The 19,202-nt window shown below is 42.5% G+C and overlaps 1 protein-coding gene across 1 annotated transcript; it reads right to left on the reverse strand.

The window, feature by feature from the left end:
• Positions 1-6,110: 6,110 nt before the first annotated feature.
• Positions 6,111-6,614, reverse strand: LOC134482179 (small integral membrane protein 14-like). Its single transcript, XM_063274923.1, has one exon. The coding sequence runs from the start codon at positions 6,469-6,471 to the stop codon at positions 6,172-6,174; it is 300 nt and encodes a 99-aa protein (XP_063130993.1). The 5' UTR covers positions 6,472-6,614; the 3' UTR covers positions 6,111-6,171.
• Between the last annotated feature and the right edge of the window lie 12,588 nt (positions 6,615-19,202).

Below are 19,202 nucleotides of genomic sequence, written 5' to 3' on the forward strand. Positions count from 1 at the left end.
TAAATTAGACCTTAACTAAATTAGCCTTAGAGACTGCTGGGACTGGATGACGCTCCTTCCCTTTGCCCTATACTAGATGTATATGGCATTCTAGCCCCCATTGTATCCAGCCTACAGTTGGCAGCGATTGAAGAACTGAACAATGATAATTTAATATTTAAGGTCAGCGCTACCCAATAGGCTAATGACTATGTTTGCCCTAAATTGTGTGCCCTCAACGCCCTGGCAGTCCCCTACATTGGGGAAATGATCCTTCAGAGGGCCCTGAAGTTAGGGTTTTACTGCTGAGAACATATAGCAAACCAAAGTAAGTCTTATAAAGGACAACATTTAATTGCAGCTGGCTTACAGAATCAGATGTTTAGTCCATTATCATTAAGGTGGGGGCGTGTCACCCTCTAAGCAGGTGTGGTGCAGCAGGAGTTGTGAGTTCTCCATCAGAAGGCTGCTAGCAGAATACTAACACTCAGGCCTTTCTCTGACCCCAGATATCTTAATCAAGCACTGGCTTTTGAAAATGCTAATACAGTAGAGAAACACTGTCTCAAAAACCAACCTACCAACCAAACCAACAAAGACAAATTAAAAACAGCAGCAACCGGGTTGGGGATTTAGCTCAGTGGTAGAGCCCTTGCTTAACAAGCTTAAGGCCCTGGATTTGGTCCTCAGCTCTGAAAAAAAAAAAAAAGACAAAATAAAAACAGGAGCAGCAGCAACAATAACAACAGCAAACGAAAGAAAGAAAACACCAATGCACACTCTTATGTGACCTTGCCTCCAAGTTATTTCTGAATTGTAAATTAAAACGCCTATAGTCAAAAGCTGTGCAGAATTAAGACAGGTGTTCCCTGGTGGTTCCAGCTTGGGGGTGGGAGGAGACCATGACAGACAGGGGTAGAAAGAAGAACGTAAATAGAGGAGAAGCCACCATGAGGTAAAAATCTTTAAATAATGGCCGTGTGAGTGGGCTAATTGGAGTTTAAAGCATCCCAGACAAAACCATGGCAAATTATATAACGGAATTATTGGAAAAATATGCATAATAGTATAGAGGATAGCTATCTGCCCAGCTCTTGTGCTAATTAAGGATTATCATAGATATAAAGCTAGTGTGAATCTTTTATCCAGAAACTAACTGGGCAAAGGATGGGCAGAAATCCATGGTTGGGATCAAATACTTTCTACACACAAAACCAGATTCAGCACCTAGAATTACAATCTTCCCAAGCCCAGATAACTACAGACCAGCATAGAAACACAACCAGTAACAGCCAGGGCATTCAAATCTCTATTAGAGCCCATCAACACTATGACAGAAGGCCCTGAATATGTCAACATGATTGAAGAACAAGAATAAAACAGACTGTAAAACAGCATTTGCACATATGGGAGAGGCCTTTAAAGAGAAAGTAAAGAAATGTGTGAAAACACTAACTGTGGAAGGAAATGAATAAAGAAATCCTAAACAGAGAGATGTGGATGAGTAAAATGTAGGAACTCAAATAGTCTCTCAGAGGCAGACCTTAATAACAGACTCCAACAGATGGAATAGAGAACCTCAGGCATTGAAGAGATGATAGAAGGAATGGATACGTAGATAGAGGAAATCTTAAATCCAAAGGGAGGAAAAGAGTGGAGGGGGGAAAGGAATAAAGGAAAAGCAAAGGAAGAAAGGAAGGAAGGAAGTCAATCCTGGAAGAAAACATCCAAGAAATAGACAGGATTTTTCTGCAAAATAACAAATATAATAATGATAAAGACAATAAAGTATATAGGAAGGATGAAAATAAACTTGGGTCAAAGGCAAATAAAACAAAAAACAAAAACAAAAACCAACAAACAAACAAACAAACAAACAAACAAAAATTCTCAACAAAATCATAGAAGAAAATGTGCTTAACTTAAACAAGAGACTCATCAAAGTAAAAGGAGCACACAGTATGAAATAGACTGGAGTGGAAAAGAAATTCCCCTGGGCATATATTTCCTAAGACAGTAAAGATGGAGAACAAATAAGTGTAATAAAAGCTGCAAGGGAAAAAGTACTGGTAACATACAAAGTCAGTCCTCCTATGAGAATCACACATTACTTCTCGCTACAGACTCTAAAAGCCAGAAGAGCCTGGATAGATGCACCGAAGACTAAGAGACCAGACTAATAAAGTTGGATTTCAGTTGACCCAAGGGCCTCTCTTCTTTTATCACATACAATATTATTAGATACTTCCTAAAATTGCCTTCAGAGCTTCTTTGAGGAAGCCTGAGGAGCTTAAGACCTCTGATAAAGTATTTTGTACACAAGAACCTGCTTCCTTTTTCCTTATTTCTACTACAGCAGGATGGAGGCAAAGTTTTTTGCAAACTACTTTTAATAAGTAGCCCACATCATAGGTAATGGAAGAGAAAAGTTATTAGGATATGGGGAAGAGGACCTGTTCAGCAATAGTTCTTCAGGAACGAGCTTGTTTTTCTTTGGCAGCAGTTCAGGACAACAGCAAGCAGCAAACATGACTCAGGAGGGGATTTCACAGGGGAGGAAAGCAGGAGTGAGGTGGAAACATTGTGGCAGCGGCTGTGCAGACTCAGGAGCTCCTGCTCAAGCTGCAACAAAGCACCCTGTGCTCTGAAGCACAGCAGCTTAGCCAGTTAGCTGGAGACCTGGCTCTCCCACTGCCCGCCTTACCTGGAATCTGCACAGAATACAAGAGGACAAACAACTGTGCCCAAGCTGAGCAGGCAGCGCAAAAGCGCCTGTGAAGGACCCTCAGGCACCACCTTAGTCAGCTTCATCAGAGCAGAGAGTCTAAAGTGTTTTCCTCCTTCAAGCATGGCACCCCAGCCCATTTTCTTTCATTCCCTGCCTTCATTTTGATGGCTTCTACTTCCCTTCATAAGTTTGTCATTTAGTTTCTTTTCTCTCTTTTTCGTTTCTTTGTTACTTTCTTTCTATCAACTAATATAAAGGACCAGCAATTTGATATTTCTAACCTAATATTTGTTGTGGTTTATGCCGTACATATTTGCACATTAAAATTCTTTTTTCTTGCATTTGCCACACTTTAATTGGACTCATTAGCTTAGCTCAATTTCGGTTCTTGGGTTTTCTGAGGTAAGTGAATGTTGGGGTGACCTCATTCCCAACTCCTGATCCTTGTGCCTCTAAAGTCAAATGCTTATGAATTTTCAAAGTTTTATTTGCCAGTGGATATGTGTGTGTCTCTGCATATATTTGCCACAATATTCAGTCCATGTTTGTACCATGGGTCCCAGGTATTGAACTCAGATAATCATACTAGTGTAGCAAGTTCTTTTACCTGCTAAGGACCTTGCTGCTATTGCACAAGTGTGTGTGTGTGTGTGTGTGTGTGTGTCTGTGTCTGTGTCTAATTTTCACATATGTATACACCATATATTGCGCCTATCTCTGCCTCTCAATACCATTGTCCTTCCTTTCCTCACCTCTTCTATCATTTCTTTTTATCCCTCTGGACAGTTTCTCGTTGTTCACATCAATTTAAAATGTAGGAACACACACACGCCGTTTGAAACCAAGTTAAAATGAAAAAATAAAAATATGCAGTCTTTTTGATCAGTACTCCTTAGCAATAGCTTTTCTTTGATTTTTTTATACAATTGATATATAATAATTAATGGGCAATCAGCTTGCAAATTTTCCTTAATGATTATATCCTTGGAATTGTCATAAATGTTGTTATACTATCTGCGGCTAAAAATGTCAACTTTTAATTCCTACTAGTGACCGGCCTTAAATTATCACCTTCCTCCATTCTGACCACAGCAGTCTGCTGTCTATAAGGGTGATCACCACTTAATAAATAAAAGGGAAACAGAAGAGTGGTCTTGTTCTGACCCCTTCTACCCAAATGGTGTTACATGTTTGTCCTGAAGAAATGAGGATATGTTTTGCTAGGTATGGGGTGCCAGCTTGTGGAAGTGAGAATTTAGTGCACCTGAGTGATGTCTTCTCCCACAGTTGCCTTGGCTGGAGGAGACCTGATTCATCCCAGTCACAACCACTCCTCTCTCGAAAGAAACCCAACCTCAGCTTTAAAGGAAACGAACACTTAATTTCCAGTGAGATTCGTGCACATCCCTCACTCTGGCATAAGTCCAAAAGACTTTCAGAAAAATGAAAGGGCACTTAGCGCCATTAGAAAATTCATGCCAGAGTCTTCTGTCTAGTCCAATGGAACAATGCCTCGAAATACCCAGATACAAGTTGTTAATCTATACGCCATGCCGTGAATCATCTAAGGTGATAGTATATTTTATAACGCCCTAGTAGGCACTTAATTGCTTTTTTTGTGGATTTTTTGTGATTTTTCATGGTGGTGGTCCACTGTTACTTCAAGAGTTCAAGCAGGAGGGCAGAGGCAGGGAGTAGAACATCCTTGTTTACATAGATAGTTCCATGCTAAATACAAACAAAAAGATCTTGGATTACAAATACAAAACTCAAAATGAACATGTCATTGCAGATGTGTGTCCCTTCTGAGTGCACAGGTTAAAATCAAACTTTATCATACCAAGAGAACATTTATAAGGAAATTGCTGGAGACACCAGGCAGATTAGAATAGAAGTAATGGTGCCGGAGAGGTGGTTCCACAGTTAATACTGGCTACTCTTCCAGAGGTCGGAGTTCAATTCCCAGCAACCACATAGTGTCTCACAACCATCTGCAGTGAGATCTGGCGCCCTCTTCTGGTCTGCAAGCATACATGCAGGCAGAATGCTCTATACGTCATAAATCTTAAACAAACTAAAATAAAAATAAATAGGTTTGGAAAGCTATGTGTATTATATATAAAAAGTGCAATTACATCTACTGCTATCCTGCAGCATCCTTCTATTTCTGAAAGTTCACCACCACTTCAATATCTGAGACCAGTGTCACTTATGAAATACTTCATTTAAGTTATAAATGTACCATTGTCATTCAAGCCTGGAAATATTAACTCTTTGAAGGAATGTACAAAGAATTTTAGTCAGTATGTTGCTACAGGATCTGTCAGGGGTTGGAGAGATGGTTCACGGATTAAGAGTACCAATTGCTCTCCCAGAGATCCTGAGTTCAAATCCCAACAACCACATGGGTACTTACAGAACTCTGCAATGGTACCTGATACACTCTTCTGGTGTGTCTGAAGATAGCTGCAATGTACTCACAAGTAGGAAATACATACTAAAAAAAAGGAAAAATAGGACTTCTCAGTTTAATCTGGCAGTCCTAAATGTCATGGACTTGCTGGATGGAGCAGGGTGGGCTTGATGCTATAGGAATGTACCCAAGCACTGAAATTGGCACTTTGAGTCCCTATGCCCAGTTGTGAAGAGTCCTTTCATGCTTGTGGTGAGCAACTTTGCTTATCCTTTCCCATCAGCCAATTCTTTCTATGTAAATGAGATCATTTCTGTAGTGTCTGGTTTTAGGTGAATTCTGATTGGCTGTGTGATTCTGACATTCTTGTGGCTCCAGTTGACTAAAGAGGAAGCCATCCATGGTTTTCTAGGTCTCTGAGGGTTTTAGCTCTTTTAAAAATATTAATCAATCATGTTTATTTAAAGTATTAACAACAGAAATTTTTAATGGGAATTATTTTAAAAAATCAGTATACAAGCAAGTCGATTTCCCTATTCTAGCCATATAAGCCAGCTGGACTTTGTAAGAAAAATGATCTAAAGCATCAGTGTCAAGGACTACAGAAAACTGCCACCCACAGGAAACTGCCACAGTAAAATGACCACAGCACGGCTCTGTCACTCATACCAGAGAACCCAAAATAAATACCTTATGAAAAGAATTAAAATCTATCCAAACCACTTAAAATACTTAAATGCAGAAACCTTAAGTTTCCTTCAGTTGGGCCAGAAACCACCACAGACGCTATGGTCAGGGTTCCAGGGAGAACGAGTGGAAAGTTTAAGCTTAGGTCAACCAACATAGCCCTCGACTTTTCAAAGAAATCGTTTACTCAGGTATACTGTAAATAAGGACTGTGGCAACACAGGAAACAAAGGCAGTTGGCAAGTGAAACTTCTAGAAGCTCATGAAACTGCAGATGGAAAAGGAGAGACAGGTAGTGCCAGGTTCTCTTCAGTCCTTCGGTCGTGCAGGGTGTCAAACAATCGCTGCTTCCCACACCAGGATGTTAGCCCACAGGAGGGGCTGCCGGGACCTGTCCACTGTGAGGACTGGAGGGCTTTCCAGGAAGGCTGAAGCCTCTCAGGTGAGGAGGCCTCAGTAGAAAGAGGAGCACAGCGATCACCATCCAGGCCATCAAGATCACAGTGATGCTGATGCCACTGTCACCGGAGGGCCCTGGCAATTCCCGAAGGTATTCTGTGTCGGTACAATAGGCCCGGGACTGCCGGAGCAGATTGATGAGTCTTCTCATAGCACGTTCATGAGAGCAAATACATTCACAGGGATCAAATCCTCCTTCAGTCATGGTTGGTTACCAGCTTGATTTTACTCAACTCTTTAAGGCCGCCCAAACAAGTGGTGGGTGGGGAGGGTGGTGGCCTGGAGTATTCTGGACGCCCCTGTCGCTGCCGCTGCTGCTGGCTGCCAGCCTCCTCCCCTCCGGATTAGATAGGCAATGTCACTCTTAGCCGCTAGACCCGGATCTGTGTTTTGCCTTTTGTATGGGTGGATCACGAGGTTGCCAACTGTGGGCAGGATCTGGGAGACAGCTTTGCCTATCGAGGTTGGTGTTAGTCTTTGTATGGTTACCAGGGACCAATTCCAGATCCTCTGGAAGAACAATAAGTGATTTCAACTGCTGTGATATCTTCCCTGCCCCTTCCTCTATACCTTGATCTTTCTTTCTTTCTTTCTTTCTTTTTTTTTTTCTTTTCCGGAGCTGGGGACCGAATCCAGGGCCTTGTGGTTTCTAGGCAAGCGTCTACAACTAAGCTAAACCCCCAACCCCCAACCCCATACTTTGACCTTTCTGTAGTCTCTCTGACTCCATCTGCCATAACGAAAGACTTCATCTCATAAAACACTGTGGACAATAGCTACTATGAAAAAATACAGTAAGTTGACAGAACCTCCATTTTCACATAAATATATAAACACATAAATACACAAACATACCCAAAGAAACAAATAGACACACATAAACACACACAGAGAACGCACAAAGACACACATACACACAGCCCAAGTCATCATATTCTTTGGTAATTCTGTCCAGAGCAGAGTGGTTATAGGGATAGAAGAAAGTACTATTCCCAGCAATTTCAACTGAATATCATGTAATGCATATTTATGAGATACATATTTCACAATATTTTAGGATTCAAGTACATTATACTACCTATCCTTTATTTTCAAAAGTATCGAAAGTTATGAAGAGAATTCCAGCCTAGTATCAGACTTGTGTCCATCAGAATCAGAACAGTTTGCTGTTTGAAACTTTCTTTTATTACAACTGTTTCCTAATGTCACATAGGAAAACTGGTTTCAGCCAGAAATGCCTGTAACTACCACATGCATCTGAATCTCACCCTGGGAAAACCATGAAAATCCATAAGAGAATGTGTGTGGCTCTTTGATGTCCAGCTTTCCTGTAGGTCTCTTCTGGCTTGCACGAACACTACTCCTTGATTCCTCCCTCTAAACGGCCGTGCTACCTTCTTGCCTTGCTCTGCTGCTGGTCATTGACAACTTGAGGAAGGTAAAAATTGCCTAGTGTGTTAGTGAAGCAGGCCTTTGAATGTCACTCTGAGGGGTTTTGGGGAGAGAATAGACGTAAAACTCACTCTGAATGGTGGTAACACCATAACTCTCACACTAGGAGCCTGCACTGAATGGCCCAGAGAGGAAGCTAAGAGGTAGAATTTCCCTATTTCTGCTCCCTGCTCCATCCACATGGAAAGAGTCTCATTCACACCCTGCCAGCCAGTCCACTTCTACCAACTGCACCTCTCACGGCTGCACTCACCCCTTCTAGGATGGAGTCTGTGCTTCCCGACTCTGAGCCAATGGAACCCTCCTTTCTTAAAATGCTTCTGTGACAGAATGGGAAACACGACCAGTGCAGTCACTGCTTCCTTCTGCCTTTTGCAGTCTCCTCCCGCCTGGCTCCCTCACAGCCTTTCCAGTCTAATGTGTCTCCAAGAAAACAAGCTAAAGATTTCACATCAATTCTCCTTTGACTTGTCTCTGGTAAGAGCCTTTTGCTACATCAGCCCAGGTAGAAGAGTGGGAGAGGAAAAAGAGAAGAAAAGACAGTAGATGGCCTAGGCAAGGGATAACTGAAGTTCTCCTTGTAACACAAGCTACTTCCCAAGATATTATCATTAATCCAGTTTCTGTGTCAATATGGCCCCCAAACCTAATCACCTATCGTTAGAGCACATTTGCTGACACACTTTTTTTGCAGTTAAATTTCTAATACATGCCTTTTGAAAACACATCTAAAAGTGGGGTGGGCTTTTCCAGCTGGATTCATGACCTCCTCTCTCCTACTCAGCACCCATACTCAAATCTCCTGCGGACATCTTGTTTCCTAAACACAGGTGTGGCTGTCTCTTTTATTTTTCCCCATGGGATAGTTTAGTTAGAGTGACCTTACCGCACCAGCCCATCAATTACTGGCTTTCTAGCTTTAATGAATTAGGAAAATTTGTTTGCTGATAATGGAAATCCTCCCACAGTATAAAGTCATTTGCTCCTGCTCTCAAACAGAGGAAAAGAAAGAGAGAAAAGGTCTGCCTGCTGGGCATAGTCAAGGTAGGTCAAGGCCTGTTGGCAGATTTTTCAGCCTGCTGAGGTATGGAACCATAAGAGAAGGTGTACTTGAGGCTTAAATTTCTATTGACCTTGGTGGAAAAAACAGAGAAGTTTGGAGAACGGGAACAAATGCATTGTTTATTTTAACAATTTGTTCCTGTCAGCTTGTGGTTATGCTTCCCACAGTGCTATAGTAAAACAGGGCTTTGAGAATTACTCTTGTTGTTGCCTTGTACCCACCAGCAGCCCTTTCATAACTGTGTCTTTCCTCTTCTTTTGGTCTTTCCTATTATGATCCTCATCTGCTCCTCAGAGGACCTTTCCACTTCCTACCAGTCAGTCCACCAAAGTAGGGCCATGCTGTTTCAGGAAACTGGAAAAGCCCATTGAATCTGGAAAGCAATATACCCCAGGATATGTCCTGCAGCTCAGAGTAAGATGTTGCAAAAAGAGGAAAACTGACTGACCTCCCACTTTGTGCTTTCAAACAGAACAAATACTTCAAAAACTTAGTTTCTCCCTCCTCCCCATTACAGAATCTGATTTCAGCCCTGCACACTGTGCTCTCCTGGATCCATGGATGCTAAGCTGCAGGTTCTGGAGATGCCAACCCCTCAGATGAATTCAATGTCTGCTCAACTCAGTCCATTCATTCACAATTCCTGGAGTCTTTGCGTCCACCGACACAGACGCCCATCGTCGATCGAGAGTATTCCACGCAGCGGATCGAGTTCCAGCAAGCAGAAGGATCTTCAGTCACAGAGCACATTGCGGACCTTACCTGACACGCTGGACAGAACTAAGAGGTTAGTGAGAAACAAGTGTGTGTGAATACGATCCTATGTCGCCATCTTCTGGGCAAATGCAGAATTACATCCTATTACCTTACTTTGGAGTCCGAGGCTTCCTTCTAGCCTCTCCTGTGCCTCTGTTCAAGACATAGATGCAGATATTCACAGCCAACCATTGGACTAAGCCTGGGAACCACAATGAAAGAGTTAGGGGAAAGCCTGAAGGAGATGAAGGGGATTGGAACCCAATATGAAAAACAACAATATCAATTAACTGGAGCCTTCAGAGTTCCTCGGGACTAAACTACCAACTAAAGAGGATATATGGTCCCGGCCACGGCTCCTGATACATAAAGTGTAGAGCATGTGTAGCAACAACTGGCTCATCTGACATCTCTGGGAAGGGAGGCAATTGGCCCTCTAGAAACTTGATGTCCCAGAGAAGGGGGATGCTAGAGGGGTGAAGTGGAAGTGGGTGGGTAGATGGAGGAGTGCACTCTTAGAACCAAAGAGGATTGGGAGGGTATGGGGGTTCAAAGTGGAGAGACCAATGATGGGGATAACATTTGAAATGTAAACAAGGGGTTGGGGATTTAGCTCAGTGGTAGAGCTCTTGCCTAGGAAGCGCAAGGCCCTGGGTTCGGTCCCCAGCTCCGAAAAAAAAAGAACCAAAAAAAAGAAATGTAAACAAATAAAATGACTAGTGTATAATAGATGGTGACAGATGTCTCCATAAGGACTAGATATTCATTATCTGTAACATAATCAGGTTCATTGAAAGTCAAAATCCATAATTGTTGTGACTTACTTATTATTGCAATTTCACATAGATGAACCCAAGCAACATTTTAACTTCTCTACTTGCACCTATAATAAATCATTAGTTACCTTTATAAAGCAATGTAAAAAGTAATTAGGGTTTCTACTCTCTTAGGCTTCGATACAGTGCCTCATTTTAGCTGTCCCTCTCTATGTTCCCTCCATTGCTGCCCTCTCCCTGTCTCTTCACATTTGACATTCCTGTTCTGACAGTGTCCCTCAGCCATCCATGAGTGAACTTGTACTTCCCTAAATGAGGACAGTCTGGCCCACGTCCCTAGACCCTCACACTAAACTGATCATACAGTTACACAGATTGAAGAATCAACAGCTAACATCCACATTTAAGTGAATATGTATCGCATTTGTCTTTTTCAGCCTGGATTGCCTCATCCAGAATGACTTTTACTAGATCCATTCATTGTCCTGCATAGTGCATGCTTCCTTTTTCCCTTTTGTAATTGTTAAGCAGCAATGCAATCTGTAAATGCACCACGTTTTCTTTATGCAGTCATCCGTTAAGGGACAACTTAAATATTTCCAAATTCTAAGTATTACAAACGAGCTTCACTGAACATGGTTGAGCAAAGGTGTCTATTCTAGGATGAATCAACATCTGGACATGAGACCTGGAGATGTATCTTAAGGTATAACAATTTTCACCTTCCTGAAGAACCATCGTACTGATTTCAGAAGTTGTTGTAGAAGTTTGTCTTTCCACCAGGAGAATATGAATGTTCCCCTTGCTCCATAACCCAGTCAACGTGAGTTGTCACACATGGTATTAAACTTAGTCATACTGACAAATATGAAAAGTGATCTCAGAGTAATTTTGATTTGCATTTGTGTGATGTACAAGAATGATGAATATTTCTTATGAATCTCTCGGTCATTTGAGCTTCTTTTATTATGAATGTTATGCTTAGATATGTAGCACATTTTAATTATTTTTCTTGATATATCGTTTTAGTTTTTGAATTATATTCTTATATTAGCCTGTTGGGCCCTGCCTTGGAGTGTTTCCCTTCCCCCTCGCTGTGCCTTTCAGCCTGCTATGGCCAGAAGTTGTTTACACCTTTGGCAGCTGCTCTCGGCCCCTGATTTGGGGCCAGGACCTTCCATGGCACCCATTCCTCTTGCTGAGCCTTTCAGCTTATTGTTGTTAAGAAGTTGTTTACACCCCTGTGTTGGGGCCGGGACCTGCCATGATGCAGATTTTTCCCCTTTTCCTATTTTCCTGGTTGGGAATTTTCACCTGCTTTATTGTTTTTCCACGGCTTTTGTCTCTGGTATATAAGGAGATCTCAGTAAAGTCCGGACAGCATTCTTTTAACACGAATGACCCAAGTGTGTGTTTCTTCTTAAGTCTTATAGGCCTATGCCTGGTTCTCACTGTCCTGATGACACAGGCATCATCAAATGGAGGTCCCACCAAGATCGGGAAAGAGAGAACAACCTGAGGAGATGGTCCCAGGAAGCCCACCAGTGTAGGAGGGACACATTGGGGAAAATGGGCCAGGAAAGATCCCAGTAAGCAGGATACAGAAGGATCGTGGGAATTGAAAGCACATGTAAAAGAAAATAAAGATTTGGGGTAGTGGTGAGTAAACCACCTAAAAAGGGACAAGGTAATAATGGTAAAATGTTTTTTGTGTATGTGTTCTTTTAGAGTTATGCTAAAATCTAGAGAAGCAAAGTCAATTCTCATAGATGCTTTTAGTCTTTGGACTCTGATTAGAGACAGTTTACACCCCAGACAAGAGAGAAAATGGTTTGAGAAAAACAGTCCTCCCAGACTCTCCACAGATGCTTTGGCAAAAGAAGGAAAATGAGATTAAGCTTTTTAAGAGCTCTCCTAGGGACATCCTGCCTCCTTGCTGGCTCCTATTGGAGAAGTGCTCATTTCTGGTTCTGGGTCCTTTAGGTAGGATATCTGGGTCCCTTTGGTGGGACACCATCTCCTCCTTCCCTCTATGTCTATTGTCTGTCCTTGGTGCACCAAGCTGTCCACGGATGTCAATTTATGTTTGGGATTTGCTTCTCGTTGCTTGAATGTTTTATGTTTCATGTTTAAAAGAAATAATGGTGAAAACTTTAAATGCTGGTTGATTCCCCAAGTATTAGAGCCTGCACCATCGTTCGTTCTCATGCAAGGTTTGGCCGTCATACTTTAATAGCATGAGGAATGGACTTGGTGTTTTGGAGAGACTGGATTTTGGAGGATAGACAGTTTGGTGGAGGGTGAGTTTTGCTTTCCAAAGTTATGGCTGTGCTCTGGGGTTAGGAGGGAAACTTAAAGATTGTGGCTAATGATTGCCAGTGTTACATTGACTACAGTTTACAGTCTGATCCCAGACAGACTCAGGATTCTAACTCACACATATTTGTAATTAAGAAAAAATCAAACAGGTGGAGACTGTGACAAGGGTTGATGGGGCTATGGAACTTATAAGAGCATTACAGCCCGGTTGCTTACTGCAACTGCTATTTCAAGAAATACATATAGAATTATTATAGGTTTAAGAGATTGTTTTTATGCTGTTTCTTGCACTCTTGGGTTGTTGTGAAATATTTCATTTCTTGTGTTTCCTTGGGCTTTGTTTGACTTGACCATACATTTGTATGCTTTTTGAAAGAAAAGTGTATTCATTTTTAGTTATTTTGGTGAATTGTTCTTTGGATGACTTTTGTCCGTGGTTCCTCTGAATGCAGTTCCCTTGGCGGCCAGAGGAGGGAACCAGACACCGAGTTATAAATGATGGTTAAGCACCCTGCAGGTCCTCTGAGTGAAGCCAGCAGGTTGCCCAGGTGTGCACCATGATGTGCTACAGCTTCTCTGCTTCCTCCTGCTCTTCCTTGGCCAGCAGCACTTCTGCATTCTGCACCTCCATGGCTCTCGCTTGGGTCTCAGTTCCCTCACTTTTGGGGATTTTAACTTTAAGAATGGACATAAAGTTTACAATTTGATGTTTGCTCTATACCTGAGAACCTATGTTGCCAGGTAAAGGGAGTTTCCATTGCACAAAATGGGATGGTAAGACAGAGATTTCGGGAAAAAACATGGGTGAATATATTGAAACCATGACCCCTCTCAAGAAACAGTCCATGAAACAACATACTCCAACTTGCATACATTTAAAGGTGTAGGAAAAAAAATATTGGCCTCTATGGAACAGTAAAACTGTGGAAATAGGACTATTTGTCACATGCATGGACCCTGGGTTTATACATTTCAGGAAGAAGAATATCCATCATCCACGGTCTTTAGATCTTTGGCTGTTAACAAAGATGTTCTATCCATTTCAAGGCCTGATACAACTCTCCCTCTCCTCAGCAACTGAGTTGTAATGAAGGAGTGAGAACTCTGAAGCTCTGGAAGGAGAGTGTGCGAATGCGTGTTCCTGGCTCAAAAGTGAGTCTCTGGAAAAGCCACTGCAGAACCTGGTCAGTCTGGGTGGAGGTAGTTAGCAAGTAAGCTATGGCATTTCCCACTGACATCACCGGTAGTGTCTTCCTTGGAAATTCTCTTGTATCCAGGAGAACACTAGAATCTGTGATGTCACCAGTGTTGTGGTGACACCAACTGCCTGAGTGATTTCCCTTCAGTTTCTAATGGGTTCCCAAGGAGGCATGTTCTCCAGGATCCTCAGTCTCTTTCGGAGGGACAATCATATCCATGCAGGCACCAGACCAAGGCAGAGGGAGGCCAGCCTTCTTTCACGTTGGAGAAGAAGACGAATGGAAAGGTCCTTGAGGAGGTCAAATGAGTACTGGGCAGGGCAAGGGGAGCTTCCTGGAGGAGGTTGGCTTGAGCTGGTCCTTCCAGGAGTAGTTCGTATGATTTAGAGCCTCAGTCTTCCTAAATGGCTGACCCAGACTCAACAATTTCTGATCATTAGTTTGACAGAGAAACAAGAACTGTTATATGTCAAGGGCCTTTCCTTGGATCTCTTCAATGTCATGGGCAGTGTCAAAGAATACCAGGATGAGCCCCTGTAAGAATAACAAAGTGTCTCTCCCAGGATAGGCTATCAAAGCACTTCATTCTCAGCAGGGTCCTGTAGATTACGTGGGTAATTGATGCCAAGAGGGATACTCTCCTGGTCATATATCAAGGTCTCAGTTGGATTTGAACACACATGATTCAAGATGTTAAGCAGTTTGGACTCAAGGACTTACCTGCCTCACATCAGACATTAGCTGAGAAGGTCCTCCAATTCTTCTTGTTTAGGCCAGCTTTAGAATTTCAGTGACAGAAGAATGGCTTTAGGAGGTGTGATCTATATCTATGATGGCATATGTCATCCTATGGCTATGATGGTGGGAACAGGGACCTAGCTGAGTTCAGCTTAAAGATAGCTTTCTTGCTTTGTCAGGGATTCACTGTATCTGTAGAACTGTTCATCCTCAGACTTCTGTTTTAGACTAAGCATAGTTTTCCTTGACACTATGTCCACATATATGCCTGTTTACTGGTGTTTATCTACCTACAGAGTCTGATCAGAAGGCATCATCCCAACCCTCCACAACACCTGTTGAGGAGGAGAGAATGAATCGTCTGGAGAACCTCAAAATTGCTCTCCACAAGATGCAGAAGGAGAGAGATGAACTCAGGAGAATCCTGGCCGATTACCCGGGAAAGAATTTAAATGACAGGTAGTCACAATGCAAGTTCTGTTAAATCCACATTTCCTCACATCTCAGTAGGCTACAACTCCAGGGTGTCCTCATGGTCAAAATCACTTTCCTGATTGCATCAGAATGTGAAGTCCAGATGGGAATGAGATGGTGGCACAGGCTATTTTAATTCCTACAAACATAAATCATAGCCTGTGGCCTGAATCACAGTCTGGGAATGAGGGTAGTAGTGTGTGAGCTCTCATTGTGTGGTTTAAGGAGCCTGGACAGGTGTTGGCTTGTGGGAATTTCTAGGTGCTCTGATTATGACCAATCATTGTTGTAATTGACGTGGAGGTGCTTTGTGTTCAATAGGTCCTGTGAAGAGCTGGAGGGGCCTAATCCCTCATGCTGCCTCACTGTGTGTGACTGGACTGACAACAGGGTATCATTGGTTTTCTCTGATTTTATTCATTGTATTTGGAGATAATGCCACATCCTTGTATTTATTTGGCATTCTAATTGTATTTGAGAGTGGGAGAGAGAGAGAGAGAGAGAGAGAGAGAGAGAGAGAGAGAGAGCTAGTTTTGTATGAGTTTGTGTGTGTGTCTGCATGTGTGAGTGCGTTTGTGTGTATCACTTAAGATATGGGTATTCTATGTACTGATTTGGTCTGAGAATTATCCTGTGTCAATTTCCATGGCATGATGATGATGAGGGTGAGAGCCTCACTGTGAGCAGTAGGCAGTAGAACATTTCACATCTGCTCAGGTGGACGCACATGGGAATCTCCTGGTGTGTGTTATAAATACTTTTCCCTGTAAATACTGTTCATGTTCCTTTGGGTTTTCATGTAGCAATAGATTCTATGATTGAGAATTGTTACCTAAGAACAGGACAATAGTCTTCATGGGTTTAAGTTGGAGCCTGGATCGTGGCACAGGTTCCTTGAATGTTCTTCGCAAGCTAGTCTATTCCTTCAAACTCCCTCAGGGAGCTCAAGAAAATCAGCTCCCTCCTTCTGTTTCCTGGCACTGCTGTCCCGGTGTCCATAATAATAAACTTATAAATACCAAATGGACCCAGTACCAAGGAGCAAGGGCGTGGCATATTCTAGGCTGGGGTAGTTCAGGATTCATGTAATACTTGAATCCTTCATTCGTAATGTTATTTCATCCTTGGACCATGCCCTTCCACAGGAACAACTTTGAGTCCGAGATGCTCACGATGCAGCACCAGGAAGTGATGACCGACATGAAGAAAATGAGCGAGCAGGTCAATAGAGCTTTGGTCAAATATACACACCTCACACTGGAAAATGACTGGTACTGGTGAGTAACTTACAAGGCTGTGACCCCAGCACTAGGCACAGCATGTGTCAGCCCATTCTTATCTGTGAAGTAAAGTGAGGATCACGCTTTATAGTGTTTGAAGCAGACCTGAAGCCTGTGTCTAAGGAAGGCTCTAGGACACACAGGACACAGAAAGATTGGCCTCCAAGTGACATTCTAATAAAATGGACAAATAAGCACAAATAGGGATTAAGTCCTCTTCTGGGAAAAACTTGAATCAATGGTGTCAGGTTTTTGAGAAGTGCCCTGAGTCTTCTGGAATGTGGCTCTTTTCTCCATTTGACCTATCTCTAGGTCATGCTCCATGGCTACTGTGGACTTGGACTATAATCTGGGCTCTTTTCGGATCAGGACCCTAGAAGGAGTAATGGACTTGGAGAAGTGGGAGGAAATTGGAGACCGGCTGGGATTCACCATTTTTACTTTGTGTCTCAGCCGCAGCTTCTGCCCCTTCCTAACTGAGTTGTTTGAGCTGAAGAACAATGCCCAGAGAGCACGGAATGAGAACAGGGAGCTTCTATGGGAACAGATTGCACTGGAAGAGTCTATTAAGGAAACAACAAGGTTCTGTGGGGAAGCCAGTATGAAAATCCGCGTAACAAGCAGACTCAGGTAGGATGAATGAAGCATCAAGGGCAGGTTTTCCTGATATCTAAGCATAAACCAAGTGAAACCAGTTTAACCTTCTCCACCTTATCCAGACACTCTCCTAGGTCTCATCCAGTTGTTCATCTCTTTGACCATTTACTAAACTTTCTGTGATGTTAGCTTCATGCAAGAAACTGGAGGGTTGACAACCAAATCCTCCTGCTCAACTAGAAAATGCATTTCCTTAAGGGGGATCTGTTGATCACACACTGCACACTTACATGCCATTATGCTAGTGGGATGCCATGTGGTAGCTATCTTTGTAGTGCACAGAGCTGATTAGAGTTCAGTTCAATTGCCAAAAGAATGGCTCTCATTGTCAGTCATGATGGGGCTTGTGGACTTTCTCTCCTTTTCCCCGTACATTGAAAATCTTCCCTTCTGCCTGTCCAAATCGTGGTTTACAGTGACAGAGCTTGAGAAGCAGTTTGTCTGTCCTGTTTTATGTCAGTGTTTTAGTGGTCTTTCCTGTGGCTTATGTCCTGGAGCTGACTGGATGAACAGGGATGTAGGAAAGACTTCTCTCACGGTGAGGGTTTGTGTGAGATATGTGAGGATTAGAGGGAAATTTTTCTCCAACTCCCAACCTAGTGTGCCCAAGAAGTGCATTCCCTACACAGGTTTACTTTTAAGGGATGGATAGCAGTGTCTAAGCTCTCACTTGACACATTTCCTTTGCCTAATCTGTATTCAACAACTGTTCCTCCAGCATGATGGCCTCCCCATTCTTTTCTGCTTCTCACTTATGATATCTGTTCTCTCCCTCTCCCTCTCCCTCTCTCTCTCCCTTCCCCTCTCCATCTCTCTCTGACTATGTCTGTTTGTTTGTGGGCGTGTTTCTTGTATGTTTTTGTCTGTGGGCACATATATGTGTGATCATGTTTATGGCTATGGTGCATATTGTACTTTGGAAGTTGTTTGTTTTAATTATTTGTGATATGGGTGTCTTATATATAGAAGTGTGTGTATATGTGTGTTTTTTCGCATGTGTGTGTGAACTCATCAAGTTTCTGAACACAGACACATATACATATATTTATATATATTGTATAAGTCTATATGTGCATATTTAGAAACATGTAAAAGTATACACACACACACACACACACACACACACACACAAACACTCTGAGAGAGAGAGAAGAAGAGAAAACATAATCTTTCCAATTACATTTTAAACTGTTCTTAATGGGGTCTCTATCACTATTCAATCTATTTACACTGGGAAAACTATTCATCAACATTGACATTACTTGGAGAAAAACTCAGGAATGGGGTACAGGGATGTGAGGAGAGGCTGCTGTGTGATATCCATGTACCTGAGTGTGGAAACTGATGACTCAGGGCTCTTCTGCCTTCTTTGCTCTCGGTGTATAGTAACACTGGAAGGTCACGTGCTTGTTGTGTCTTCTCAACATACTGATTATGTTAATCGTTACCTGCCACCACTTTCTTTCCAGATTGGCCTAAACTTGGTTGAATACACCTTGGCTTTGGAGTTTGGTCTGGAATTTGTTAATTGAAAGATTAATTTGGTTAGAGTTGAATCTGCAAGCAGAAGATGTCCAGGAGTTATGCTGAGGTGGAATCACATCTGTGCCTCAGACAGAAACTTAGGCTCAAAATAGTCCACAGCACTCACCCTATGTTGGGTCTGTGGCACTCTTAACCATTGTTATTCAAAATCATTTGATCTGAGTGAAAATCATCTGTAAGGAGGGTTTAGAACAGTGATGACCCTCAGACATTGCTGGAGGTGTCATATGGGTAGCCCTGTGAGAAGCCATGTACAACTCTTGTGAAAGAAAGTTCAACCTTTTGACACAGCGATTCCAGAAGAAGAAGTAGGTGTCAGCAGAGAAACTGTGGCACATTAGTGTTGTAGGGGTTCACCTCAGAGCAGCCATGAATCAAAATTATCCAGAAGTCCACCAGTCAGAAAGTGAAAAGGTACAATGTTGTCCAGCCCTTCCATGGACTGTGGCTGAGTTTGATTATACCTGCCAGCATTTGGCTTTGAATTAGCCTTGTCTTACTCGAATTATATCTGATAGCATCCCAGTCCAAGTTTTACCTTGGATTGTGGTTATGGAGATTTCCTAGCTGTTTGTGCTGGTAGTTTGGCTCCCCTGTCAGGTACTGTATGGTAAAGGGACCTCATATTGGAAAATGCAGCTCACTTTGCATGCACTGGGAAACAGTGGGCAGAGGAC

Source organism: Rattus norvegicus, chromosome 15 (assembly GCF_036323735.1).
Source record: "Rattus norvegicus strain BN/NHsdMcwi chromosome 15, GRCr8, whole genome shotgun sequence".
Classification (NCBI taxonomy): Eukaryota; Metazoa; Chordata; class Mammalia; order Rodentia; family Muridae; genus Rattus; species Rattus norvegicus.